The 12146-nt window shown below is 60.5% G+C and overlaps 2 protein-coding genes across 4 annotated transcripts; both read left to right on the top strand.

Annotated features, from left to right (window-relative positions):
* Positions 1 to 33: 33 nt before the first annotated feature.
* Positions 34 to 8093, top strand: Septin5 (septin 5). Of its 3 annotated transcripts, XM_005077507.3 has the most exons (12): positions 34 to 179; positions 332 to 342; positions 4498 to 4594; positions 4682 to 4768; positions 5047 to 5170; positions 5248 to 5382; positions 5468 to 5585; positions 5669 to 5770; positions 6457 to 6553; positions 6634 to 6769; positions 6925 to 7027; positions 7120 to 8093. In XM_005077507.3, exons 1-12 carry the CDS (start codon positions 137 to 139, stop codon positions 7174 to 7176), a joined length of 1110 nt encoding a protein of 369 aa, XP_005077564.1. In that variant the 5' UTR covers positions 34 to 136; the 3' UTR covers positions 7177 to 8093. The 3 variants fall into 3 exon arrangements, with proteins under 3 accessions (XP_005077564.1, XP_012974193.1, XP_012974192.1); XM_013118739.2 differs by lacking the exons at positions 34 to 179; positions 332 to 342 and adding an exon at positions 421 to 669; XM_013118738.2 differs by lacking the exons at positions 34 to 179; positions 332 to 342 and adding an exon at positions 3550 to 3865.
* Positions 8094 to 8186: 93 nt separating this feature from the next.
* Gp1bb (glycoprotein Ib platelet subunit beta) lies at positions 8187 to 9445 on the top strand. Its single transcript, XM_005077595.3, has 2 exons — positions 8187 to 8322; positions 8558 to 9445. Exons 1-2 carry the CDS (start codon positions 8313 to 8315, stop codon positions 9166 to 9168), a joined length of 621 nt encoding a protein of 206 aa, XP_005077652.1. The 5' UTR covers positions 8187 to 8312; the 3' UTR covers positions 9169 to 9445.
* The last annotated feature ends 2701 nt before the right edge of the window (positions 9446 to 12146 follow it).

Below are 12146 nucleotides of genomic sequence, written 5' to 3'. Positions count from 1 at the left end.
CTGGCGGGCGCGCGGGCGGGGCGGGTGGTGGCGGCGCGGAGGGGCGGGTCACCCCGCAGCCGGCCTCGGCCTCCACCGCTGGTCGCCGCGCCCCGCCCGCGCGCCCGCTGCCACACGTCCCCCGCCGGTGGCCACCATGAGCACAGGATTGCGGTACAAGAGCAAGCTGGCGACCCCAGGTGAGCCCAGCGCCTGTCCGCGGGCCCGCGCGCGCCTTTGTCCCCACCGCCCGCCCGCCTGCCTCTCACCGTCTGTCTCCATCTCTCCCCTGCCCGCCGGCCCGCACCCACCCGGACCCGCCCCGCCCCGGACCACGACCCGGACCACGCAGAGGACAAACAGGTACCGCGCCGCGCCGCTCGGCTGGTGGTGAGACCCGACCGGCTGTCACCCATTGTGGCAGCGATGCTGGTGGCGCCCAGGCGTGACCCCGCCCCCGCCGGCCGTCACCCAGCCCTGTGGTGATAATCGATTGTCTGTGGGGGCAGCGCCGCCGCTCCTGGGGCTACGAAGGGGAAGAGTGGGCACCACGCCTGGTTCCCTGAGCTGCATAGTAGGGGCCTAGGCATCCCCCACGAAGGGAGACTGGGTTGAGGGCCTCTCTTCTCTGGTCCAGGGCCAGCATCTCCTTCCTAACCTGACCGGAAGGCCACGTGCTGGGGGTCCAGGGTGAGGCTGTAGTTATGACAGGCCTGGCATGGGGTGGGTGTGGGGGGGTCCTCCAGTCCCCTGAGCAGCACCCGGGGGGGGGGGGGGAGGGCTCTGCTTACCCCACTTCATGCCCATGCACCTCTGAGCTTCTCTCTCCCACACATAAGTTCATGCTCGCTAGTCCTTGGTAGGGCCCCTTCCAAGACCTGGAACTTGCAAGGCTCTCTATCTGAGTCATCCCAGTGCCCAGCACTGGCCCTCCAACCCTGGGGTACAACCAGGCCTTCTAGCCCGATTCCCAGCCTTCTAAGAGTGCCCCCTGCTGAGAAGCGGAACAGGGGACCCACCCTGTGGAAAACCAAGGGAGCCGAGGGCTGTGAAACCAGAGTGGTGGAAGTGGGTGACCCAGGGGGCTGTCCTCAGTGGCTTGAGCTAGGCCCTGTGAGAAGGAAGAAGAAAGGCCCAGCTCTGACACCGGAAGGCCGTGACGAGCCTCCGATGGAGGTTCACACCTAGCATCGGTGCTGGGTGGACCCCCGGAGTCTAGACCAGAGTGCCACGGGCAAAGCAAAAGCAGCTGGCAGAATCGATGAGCTGGAGTCCCCTGGCGGGGACATGCCCCGCCCAAGACTGATGAGGCTGGTTGGGAGGGGCTCCCCCAGGAGCCTTCCTAGAGAACTGCCTCCCCAAGCTCATCTCGGCAGGCCAGACAAAGCCTGCTGGGGACACACGCTGCCTGCCTATTGTGTCAGGGAGAGGGAAGGGGCCAGAGACTGGGGAGGCCGGGACCAAGGCATTCCCTCTGGAAGGTCCTCCAAGTCACTGGTACCTCCTGTCCATTGCTGCTGGGATGGACGGACACACACACACACACACACACACACACACACACACACACAGGCCTTCCTGCTGAAGGGTGAGTTCTTCAGGCCTACATCTGCCCATCCTCTGAGGTCAGTTAGGAACCAGCCTCATGTCATTCCTAGCCCCAGGCCATAAGGAGGAGAGCACTGGGTCAAGGCAAAAGGAGGGAGCCCCAAAAGGGTACCAGAGTTCAGGTGTCTGGACTGGGCCCCCCGGGCCTGCTGGAAGCAGCACACAGTGCCCAGGGTGGTTGGTCGTACAGGACTTAGCCAGGTCTCTCCCTTACTCCACGTGGAGCGGGGGGGGTCAGAGCAGCGGTCTGTGTGGAAGAAGGTTGTCTGTCTGCCCTTTGCCCCAAAGCCTCAAGCATGTCATTCTCACGAAGAGGTGGGCACAGCTGTGGCATACGGCGTCATATCCCTGAGGAATACTTGTTGAGCCTCAGGGACTGGAAAACCAGGGGTGCAGGGCCCCCTCCCCTTCCCCAGGCCTTCTCCAGGGACACGCAGGCTACGGTGGCCTGATTGGGTGACACTCAGACAGGTTGTGAATAGGAAAGTGAGACCTGGACTTCCTCAGAGAGTGTACCTTCCCAGTGGCCAAGCTGAGAGGCAGCCTAAGACCAGCTAGCTGTGCTTGGCATCGGGGTGTGGCCAGGGCTGTCTGTGGTCTTCCAGAGATGCTCTGGACTGGAGACACCACCTGTCTGGGTGGGTGCTGGGCTGAGAGCTGCGGCTATAGCAGTTGGAGCAGGGGAGGTGGGTGAACTCAGCCTGGAGGCTTCCCTCAGGTCAAGCAGGAGCCAGTAGCCACTTTCTGGGAGCCAGAACTGGGAGGTTGCTCTTCAGCCCTGGGATGAATGGCTCTCCTGTTCCAGCTGTGGGTCCACCCTCCTCCCAAGGTGCCAGCCACCCTCGGGCCCCATAGCCAGAGTCGGGGTGGAGGCGAGCCTCCCTGGAGGAGGGGTGGTCCCTGCCTGAGGAGGGGTGGTCCCTGCCTGTAGAAGGGAGGTCTCTTGACCCCTAGTTTAGTTTCTGCCTCCTCCCCCCGGGGTGGGGGGTGTGCTCTGATTCTAGTGGGGTTGAAAGTGAGGAAAGGTGGGTGGGTCACAGAAGATGGCTTCCCAGTTCATCAGTACCCTGTAATTCCAGGGGCTCGTGGTGCCTAAAGTAAGGGCATGTTGTGGGCAGAGGTTTTGCCGAACTGCGGCCTGACCAGGGTTTCCAAGCTAGGAAGGAAGGGGGCCATCTGAGCTCTGACCACTGCATTCCCCCACACCCTTTTGTTTGTTTTTTGAGACAGGGTTTCTCTGTGTAGCCCTAGCTATCCTGAAACTCACTATGTAGACCAGGCTGGCCTCGAACCCACGGAGATGGAGGAGTGCTGGGATTAAAGGGGAGCAACACTCGCCCAGCCTCATGCCCCTCCCCCACTCTTAACCTATGCTAAGCAGAAGGGAGAGCCAGATCCGGACTTAGTAAGGAAGGTGCATATAAAGATGCCACGCGGGGAAAGAATTCCCCCAATCACAGGCACACATACGCGTGGGAGTTAGGAAAGAGTGAGCCCCAAGGAGCGAGGAGGGGTGTGTCTGTGGGTAGTTTGGTCGCCATGGCACGGTTGGGGAGTTTTCGGGTGAAGTGCGAGGAAAGCAAAGGTGTTGGCTGGGGCCGCTTCCCGCGCGAGTGCGCGTGGGTCCGGAGCGGTCCGCAGCGCCCTCTGGTGGGCGGCAGCCGCGCGGCGTCCGGGAGGCAGGTCGGCGACCGCTGCCACCTCGCCGGCCGCCTGCGGGCCGTCTGGACCCGGCCTCGGGTGCCACGGCTGCGCTCCGGATCCACGCGGCGCCCCCGCCCGCGCGCCTCCTCTGGGCCCTGCCCTCCGCAGTGGTTTTCTCAAGGCTCCGCCTGCGGCCCAATTTCCAAGCGACTGTTTCCCGGCGACGGCAGGCGGGGCGGTCCCCGCCACCGCTGTCGGGAGCCCGCGAAGCCCCGCCTCGGGCTCCAGTGCGCGAGCCGCTGCTGAGCCTCTACGCGGCCACAGCTCGCGGCTGAGACAGGGGGATGGCTCGCACGACTTCTGAGGTCAGCGGCCTACCAGGTAGGCGACGCTCCCTCTCCCGGCCTCAGTTCTCGTGTCTTCAAAACCCGAGCCAGAAGAGGGCTTAAGAGCAAATTTACCCAGCGCGAATCGCTCGAGATCGCTGGCCCCGACTGGCCTGACCCCGGTGTAGGGTCGGAACAAGGCCGGCAGGGCCCGCAGGGTCTCCGCGATGGACTCGCTGGCAGCACCCCAGGACCGCCTGGTGGAGCAGCTGCTGTCGCCGCGCACCCAGGCCCAGAGGCGGCTCAAGGTGTGTGTGTGTGTGTGTGTGTGTGTGTGTGTGTGTGTGTGTGTGTGTGTGTGTGTGTGTGTGTGGAGACAGGGTGGAATGTGGGTCATGTGTGCACGCGCTTGGCCAGGACATCCAGCTACGACAGAAGGTGGCAGGGGCTCCCAGGGCCGATGTCCACTAAGATGGGTGCAGGCACCGCAGACCCTGCGGAGGGGGAGGCTCGGTACTGCAGTCTATAAATAGCCCAGGCTCGGATGCTGCTTCAAGAACCACCACCCCCAAGCTTGGATCTGGGCCAGACAAACCACCCACCCCGGATACTCTGGGGATGAGTTTGTGCTGAGGTCTGGCTGCTTCCACCTTTGGAGGTCCTTGAATGTGTCTGAGGGGTCTCGGGACTGATTCCCACCACCAGTCTTGGGTCTCTGCTGGGGCTGGGGCAGGGGTACTTTTCCTGCCACCCCCCCCACACCTACCTACCTCCTTCCAGCCTGTGCTCTCCCGCCCTGGCCCCATTTTTGCTGAGGAAGTGCCCTTTGCTGGGGCTATGCTATCTGCTCATCTGAACCACGTAGGAGACAGGGTCTTGGGCGGCCACCAAAGATCTGGGATATGCCCCTGACCTGCCCCATTCCCACCCCTGCCCTCAGGACATCGACAAGCAGTACGTTGGCTTTGCCACGCTGCCCAACCAGGTGCACCGAAAGTCAGTGAAGAAGGGCTTCGACTTCACCCTCATGGTGGCCGGTGAGTGACCAGACTTCTGGGTGGAGCCTCTGAGGCCACGGGCCAGCCCAGATCTAACTCAGCTCTTTCACTGTTCCCTGTGGCCAGGTGAGTCGGGCCTGGGGAAGTCTACTCTTGTCCACAGCCTCTTTCTGACTGACTTATACAAGGACCGGAAGCTTCTGAGTGCTGAGGGTGAGTGGCCGCCGTACAGTCCTCACTAATGTGTTCATGCCGCCCTGAGAAGCCTCACAGGCACCCTTCCACCTTGCTTGAGGCACGGGTTCCTATTTGGGGGCAAGGAGGACTGACCCTGAACATAGAGTCAGGCTGAGATTGAGGCCAGGGCACCAGGGTGGGTAAGAGCAAGGCTCCCTGCTGCCCACCCAGAGTGAAGGTGAAGATGCCTACAAACACTGCCTCTCCTCTCTCCCTCCCTCCCTCCCTCCCTCCCTCCCTCCCTCCCTCCGCAGAGCGCATCAACCAGACAGTCGAGATCCTGAAACACACCGTTGACATTGAGGAGAAGGGAGTCAAGTTGAAGCTCACCATTGTGGACACACCCGGCTTTGGGGATGCCGTGAACAACTCTGAGTGGTAAGGAACAGACTCCCTCCCCAACCACCACTGCCTAGCTGCTGGCGGAGCTGGCTTCATTCTTCCCCCACCTTTAGTTGGAAGCCCATCACCGACTATGTGGACCAGCAGTTTGAGCAGTATTTCCGAGATGAGAGTGGCCTCAACCGAAAGAACATCCAAGACAACCGGGTGCACTGCTGCCTGTACTTTATCTCCCCCTTTGGACATGGGTATGTGGCATTCCCGATGCTCGGCTCAGAGGCACGTTCCTGTCACTGCCCTCTGACAGCACCAGCCTCCATGCTGTCCCTGCAGATTGCGGCCAGTGGATGTGGGTTTCATGAAGGCCCTGCATGAGAAGGTGAACATCGTTCCACTAATCGCCAAAGCTGACTGCCTGGTCCCTAGTGAGATCCGGAAACTGAAGGATAGGGTGAGTCTTGGATAGCTAAGGGGGGCCTAGCCAAAAACTCCAGGGGAGCTGGTCTGTGCTGAGTCTAACAGCTCTTGCCCTAGATACGGGAAGAGATTGACAAGTTTGGGATCCACGTGTACCAGTTTCCAGAATGTGACTCGGATGAAGATGAAGACTTCAAGCAACAGGACCGGGAACTGAAGGTGAGCGCTTAGCCAGAAGGGGTGGGGGCAAAGGAGGTTGCTGGGACAAGCACTAGAGGCCACGTAGCCTGGGGGAGGGGCGGCTAAGCACCCAGGGCCAGCAAGATCAAGGAATCATTTGTTCACAGAAAAGAGGGACTACGCCCCTGTCCCAAGGGCTGCAGGTTAAGGTCATAGACATCGCTGTCTAGTCTGCAGTGGATTCTTTGGACCTCCCCTGGGCTTACTAGAGCACTTAACTGGTACCATTCTGGCCCGCTTTCCAGGAATCAGCGCAGTGGCTCAGAGCTGTGTCGAGCCCTTCTTGCTGAGATTCTGAGCTCTGGAGGGAGGGTGGGGGGCGGTGGCTTTGAATGCCCCAGAGACTAGAATCGATGAAAGCAAGCTAAGCCATGAACTCAGGAGTAGATGGACAGGGCCATCCACCGGTAAGCGTGGTCTTGGCTCTGACTTGAAAAATGGAGGAAGCTCGGGGAAGCATCCGGAGCCAGAGAAGTGCACAGTCTGGCAGAAGTCCCAAGGCTCTGAGCTATGCCGAGTTTGTGGCTTTAGTGGGTAGCAGAGGCACCAGAAGAGGGGCCATGCCAGTTGGAAGGGAGGTAGCGGCCGGCCATGCTGGAATGGCCACGCCCCCTCAGCCTCTCACAGCACTGGGCTGGACTGGGTCCCTGCTCCCCCTTCCCCAGGAAAGTGCACCCTTCGCTGTTATCGGTAGCAACACGGTGGTGGAGGCAAAGGGGCAGCGGGTCCGGGGACGACTGTACCCTTGGGGGATCGTCGAAGGTGAGTCGAGGCAGGGAGCGCCGGGTGCGGGAGGCTTCCGCTAAGCAGAGGCCTACCCACTGTCCGCTCCTGCCCCACAGTGGAGAATCAGGCGCACTGCGATTTTGTGAAGCTTCGAAACATGCTAATCCGAACTCACATGCATGACCTCAAGGATGTGACCTGCGACGTGCACTACGAGAATTACCGTGCCCACTGCATCCAGCAGATGACCAGGTGGGCCACTCTACAGGGGTTGACGTCCCGCCCGGGCCCTGGCGCCACACGCCCCAGAACTTTGTCCCAGTCCCTAGATCATCCCAGGAACCAGCCAGGCATCTCCCACGCTCCTAACCTGAACCTCCCAACAGCGCAGCTCTCTCGTCCCACAGCAAACTCACACAGGACAGCCGTATGGAGAGCCCCATCCCCATCCTCCCGCTGCCCACCCCGGATGCAGAGACGGAGAAGCTCATCAGGATGAAGGATGAAGAGGTAGGTGTAGGTGGACGTGGGGGCGGGGCGGGGCGGGGCTAGACCTCGGTTGCCTTTCCTCACTCTGACTTGGGTCGTCCCCACCCCACCAGCTAAGACGCATGCAGGAGATGTTGCAGAAGATGAAGCAGCAGATGCAAGACCAGTGACACCCCGCCCCAGGCCCACAGCGCCAAGGATAGAAGGCGGGTTCCCGGGCTGGCCCCTCTACCCCTGGATCCCAGATTGTCCTGGATTCTACCCTGGGTTCATCTGGATCTCATACTGCCTGGACCTAACCCTAACCCACAGTGGCTTTGACCAGACTGTTCAGACCTGAGGCCACAGATGATCCTAATTTATTCTCAGCACCCACCCTTCCCGGTCATTTGTATCTGCTTCTGAGTGGTCTGAACCACAGTCCCTCCCCAACCCCCTGCCGCCCCCTACCCCCCCACTGCGCACCTCCCGCGTGTCTTAAGGAGACAAGTTGTGCATAATCTCCAATATCTCTCTTCCTAAAAGGTCACTGCCCCAACGGGTCAATAAACCAGGGTAGAGGAGGACGTGGATGCAGAATCTGGGGCCTGTACCCAAGCTAGTGCCGCAGAATGGAGTTGGGAGGCCCCCTCTGCGGGTTCCAGTGGGCAACGGTAGTATATTCTAATGCCCTGCTGTGTGCGGAAGTAGGCCGGGTCCTCCCTCACTCCTTAACCATTCTCTGTTCAGGAGCAGAGCACATGGATTTGGAGGCTGAGGCCTTTAGGAAGACCCCAGACCTACATGCGTCTAGGAGGAAGGCAGAGGCCTAATGCGCTAGACCGCTCATGCTCCTTCCTGGGTCAACCTGAAGCATTCCAGGGGCGGCAGGAACGGGGTGTCCCTATGCCCAAACTACTTCCATATATTTTTGGGTCAAGGTCTTCCCCCTCCCAGCAGCACTGTTGCGCTGGGGTTCCGGCCCTTGGCCCCCTCCATCTCTCCACCTGCATGATCCCTCCCCACACACCCCATTCTCCCTCCGTTTTGTTCAGTTGTGAATGCCGCATCCTGTCCTGGTGACAGGAGAACAAAGTTGGTGAACGTCGCAGCGAGTGTCCGAGTGTTCCTTGAGCCCCTGGGAGCGGGCGGGGGCGGAAGCCCGGGTTGCCTGCGGGGCCTAGGCGATAGTACCCTATCTGTCGCTGCAACACCCTTGCGCGCCGGCTCAGAGTTATTTCTGGCCAGGCGGCAGAACTGTGGTCTCTGTTGCTGCGATCTCGGGCCATTGCCACTCCAGAACGAGCTGGGCTGCCATCCTTTCGCCATGGGCTCCCGTGAGTTCTGGGGTTGGGTCTGCTGCTTCCTGGACAAGAGCCACGTCAGGTGTTATGGTTTGGGCAGCAATAAGCAAAGGTTTGGGTCATACTTGAGCGGAGGGGGAGGGGGGACACTAGCCAGAGTGCAGGGTGGCCGGGGTGGAGGCTCCTGCGGACTCGCGGGACGCTGGCCTTAACAGCAGGTGGGAGCAGCCAGCTCCGGGCGATGCTCATCCCAGCGCTTCTCTTCCAGGGCCGCGCGGGGCACTGAGCCTGCTGCTTCTGCTGCTAGCGCGGCCCAACCTCCCAGCCGCAGGCTGCCCGGCGCCGTGCAGCTGCGCGGGGACGCGCGTGGACTGTGGGCGCCGCGGACTGACCTGGGCCTCGCTGCCCGCTGCCTTCCCTCCCGACACCACCGAACTGGTGCTGACCGGCAATAACTTGACGGCACTGCCGCCCGGGCTTCTGGATTCACTGCCTGCGTTGCGCGCAGCGCACCTAGGCGCCAACCCCTGGCGCTGCGACTGCCGCTTACTGCCGCTGCGCGCCTGGCTGGCCGGCCGCCGCGAACACCAGTTCTACGGCGACCTGCGCTGCGTCGCGCCCCCCGCGCTGCGCGGCCGCTTGCTGCGCTACGTGGCAGAGGACGAGCTGCGAGCGGCGTGCGCTCCCGGCCTGCTCTGCTGGGGGGCTCTGGTGGCGCAGCTCGCGCTGCTGGTCCTAGGGCTGCTACACGCGCTGCTGCTGGCACTCCTGCTGGGTCGCCTGCGGAGGCTGCGTGCGCACGCGCGCGCCCGTGCCTTCCGTGAGTTATCGCTCACAGACCGGCTGGTGGACGAGCCGGCCGGAGCCGATGCATACTAAGGACAGGCGCAAAGCGACAACGACCTGCAAACTTTGCAGGTTCCTGCTGGAGGACACTCTCCTTCACCTGGATCAGCCTCGACTTCTGCCCTTGCCCAATCTTCCAGACCCAAAGTTGGCAGACCTGAATCCACGTGGGGGCCAAACTGCTGCCAGCACCCCTGGAGTGAAACCATCCTAAGCCTTCAGAACCTCGGGATGTGGAGCAGCCAAGCTCCTTACTGAGCAGTCTCTCCCCTGCCAGAGTCAGCACTGAATAAACTTTCTCCTCCCCCTCTGGCGGTTTCTGTACCACCTGACCTTGCCAAATTCCAGAAAGGGCCTGGGGGAGGTTGCTCAAGGGGACGTTTTCATGCACAACCAAACTGGCCTAGGGCAAACAGGAGTCAGTGGTTAAAATTTCCTCTATTCTGCTGTCTTCGAGGTCATTCGCAGTAAGGATGCTGTGGACGGAGAGGTCCCTCTGGCACTGAGGAAGCTTGAAACTGTACGGACAGGCAGCTTGATACTCAGAGTGGGTCTTGTGTGAAGCCAGGGCCGTGAGAGCCTTTCCAGCTCAGAAGTTGAGGTGTTCCTGGTCAATGAGCCTTAACAGCTGTCAGAGACACATGGAGGTGACTGTGGGCTGTGGTACACTGTGACTCAGTGGGCCATCTCAGTGGGGAGTTGGACTCTGAAAGGGTAGGCAGGGTCAGGTGACAGACGTGCTATAAGGGTCTGCAGGTATAAGTTTAACCAGTCTCTGAAATATGGCCTAGAGGGAGCCAGACCTCCTCCTACACCCCTGGACCCTCCAAGTGTTCCCATTGCCTCTCCCCAACCCGCAGCAGGAGCCTCAGTCCTCCCTGACAGCACACATTACCCCAGTATCCGCCCCCTGGACTGCACGGCTGCACAGCTGCACAGCTGCCCGCCTCCTGCCTGGGCCTTCGCATATTCTGTTCCTAGCCTAGCCCAAGATTCCGCTCCTCTCCCTTCACAGCTCACTTTCCGCCTCTCCGGCAAATCTCCTCCTTCACTGCTCAGGACAAGGAGGAACTAGGTAGTCTGGTTCCTTTCTGGGTGCCCAAATGAGCAGGCTGGCACCTTCCTCACTGGAGGTACCAGGCTCAGGGTCCCCACTGCTCAGGACAAGGAGGAACTAGGTAGTCTGGTTCCTTTCTGGGTGCCCAAATGAGCAGGCTGGCACCTTCCTCACTGGAGGTACCAGGCTCAGGGTCTCCATCCTATGCTTGACTGGGTCCCACCCAGGTGCCTCCAGAAATAATGGAAGGTTTTGCTTCTGATCACCCTCACGAAGAGCCTTGGGTCTGGCACAGGAAAGCACCGGGCCTCTGACCGCCACTGACCAGGTCGGGGAGGCTGTAGATGACATGGCCTTTGTCCTGGCCTTTGTGGGACAAGACAGATGACCCTCCAGCAGGCTGATTCTATCTAGAGCCTGCCAGTCAGCGTGAGGCATAAGGTATCCCCTGCTTTGTGGGCAGGTGCAGGGCATCCGGCCCATTGTGGTCTGCAGTGAGCTGTGTGCTTGTCTATCCGGTCTTATCAGTGCATCAGGGACAGTGTCTTCTTTGTTCATCCTCCCCGGGGTGGCCTGTCACCCTCAGAATCCCTGGTTGAGGCACACAGATTAACACCTTGGAGTCAGTAGAATGCAGTGTGGGGAGGCCCGCTCCTTCTGCTTTTCAGAGGAGCCAACCAGGTCTTTCAGAATCACCTCCGCACCCATGCCCCTCTGTGGATGTGATAGTGCACCTAGAGCTGAGACAAGCTTCCTGGGGTCCCCCATCTCCCTCCCACTAGGAACCCACAGGGGCGACTTTGGGGCCTAGGAGAAAGTGACCAGAGGAAGTACACAACCCTGATCAGGACCACGAGCCCTAGCAGGAGGCGTGGGAAGGACCCAGGCTCAGTGCACCCTGCACACAAGGCTTCAAGGCTCCAGGACCAGTGTCTTGGTGAGAGGCTGGGTTTGGGAATCCTAAGGGACAGTCACCACAGAAGCAAGGGCTCCGCCGATGCAGAAACAAGGCTGGCATCAAAGTGTGCTCAGACAGAAGGATGGACCTCTCGCTTCCGGGCAGATGGGGCAGCTGTACCCATCGTTCCTCCAGGAGACCCCTTTAACAAACCCTCCATGGTCTCAGCTGCCCTCAATGGCTGGCCCTCCTAGTGGCCTGGAAATTTCTCCAGTTCCAACTCATGACCCCAAGCTGACCCTCCACGTGCTTAGCCTGGGGTCTCAGCCTCCAACAAGTGTGGGGAAGTGGATGGTCCCAGCTCAGTGCTTCTGAATGCAACACCTCCTCCTCAGCCCAACCTCCAGCATTGTCATCCACTTCAGAGACAACACACCTGCCCTGGAGTCTCCTCCCTGTCGCCAACTGGTCCCCTCTGTAGTCTGGGACTCCTCCTAGAGGAGCACAAGCCATAGGGCCCCTCTCAAAGGCCTGCATAGTACTGCTACACACATACAGACCCAGGCTGGCTGACTCTGGGCCCTTCCTTTGGGGCTCAGGAAGTCGGGGTGGCCATACCACACTGCCCACGCATCCCTTGGTCTCCCAAGACTTTTCAGCGTTAGAGCACCTTACCCACCAGCGGATCTGCCCTCTCTCCTGTGGCCTTCATCCTTATTCAAGGCTTCATTTAAACTGAGAGATTCCCAGCCTCGGCTAGTCTAACACAGGGCCGGAAGGAGCATATAGAGAGGGAAGGCCACTGTGCTGTCAGCCAGCCAATGACTGACCAAGGAGCTTAACAGATGGAGTCCCGTAAGATCACACAAAGCCACCAACCTAGGCATAGACAGAGCGGTAACCTCCCGCGGAGACCTCTGTCTCATTGTGAAATAGGCATTTGCTGCGGGAGGCAGGGGAGGGGGGCGGCTGTGACCCTCTTTATTTAGTTAAATAAATAACGATTGCTGAGCCCTAGCTTCCCCTCAAGCAACATGACCCCCGACTGGCACCAGA

The sequence above is a fragment of the Mesocricetus auratus genome, unplaced genomic scaffold (assembly GCF_017639785.1).
Source record: "Mesocricetus auratus isolate SY011 unplaced genomic scaffold, BCM_Maur_2.0 Super-Scaffold_100008, whole genome shotgun sequence".
Taxonomy (NCBI): domain Eukaryota; kingdom Metazoa; phylum Chordata; class Mammalia; order Rodentia; family Cricetidae; genus Mesocricetus; species Mesocricetus auratus.
This window is presented reverse-complemented; position numbering and strand designations above follow the sequence as displayed.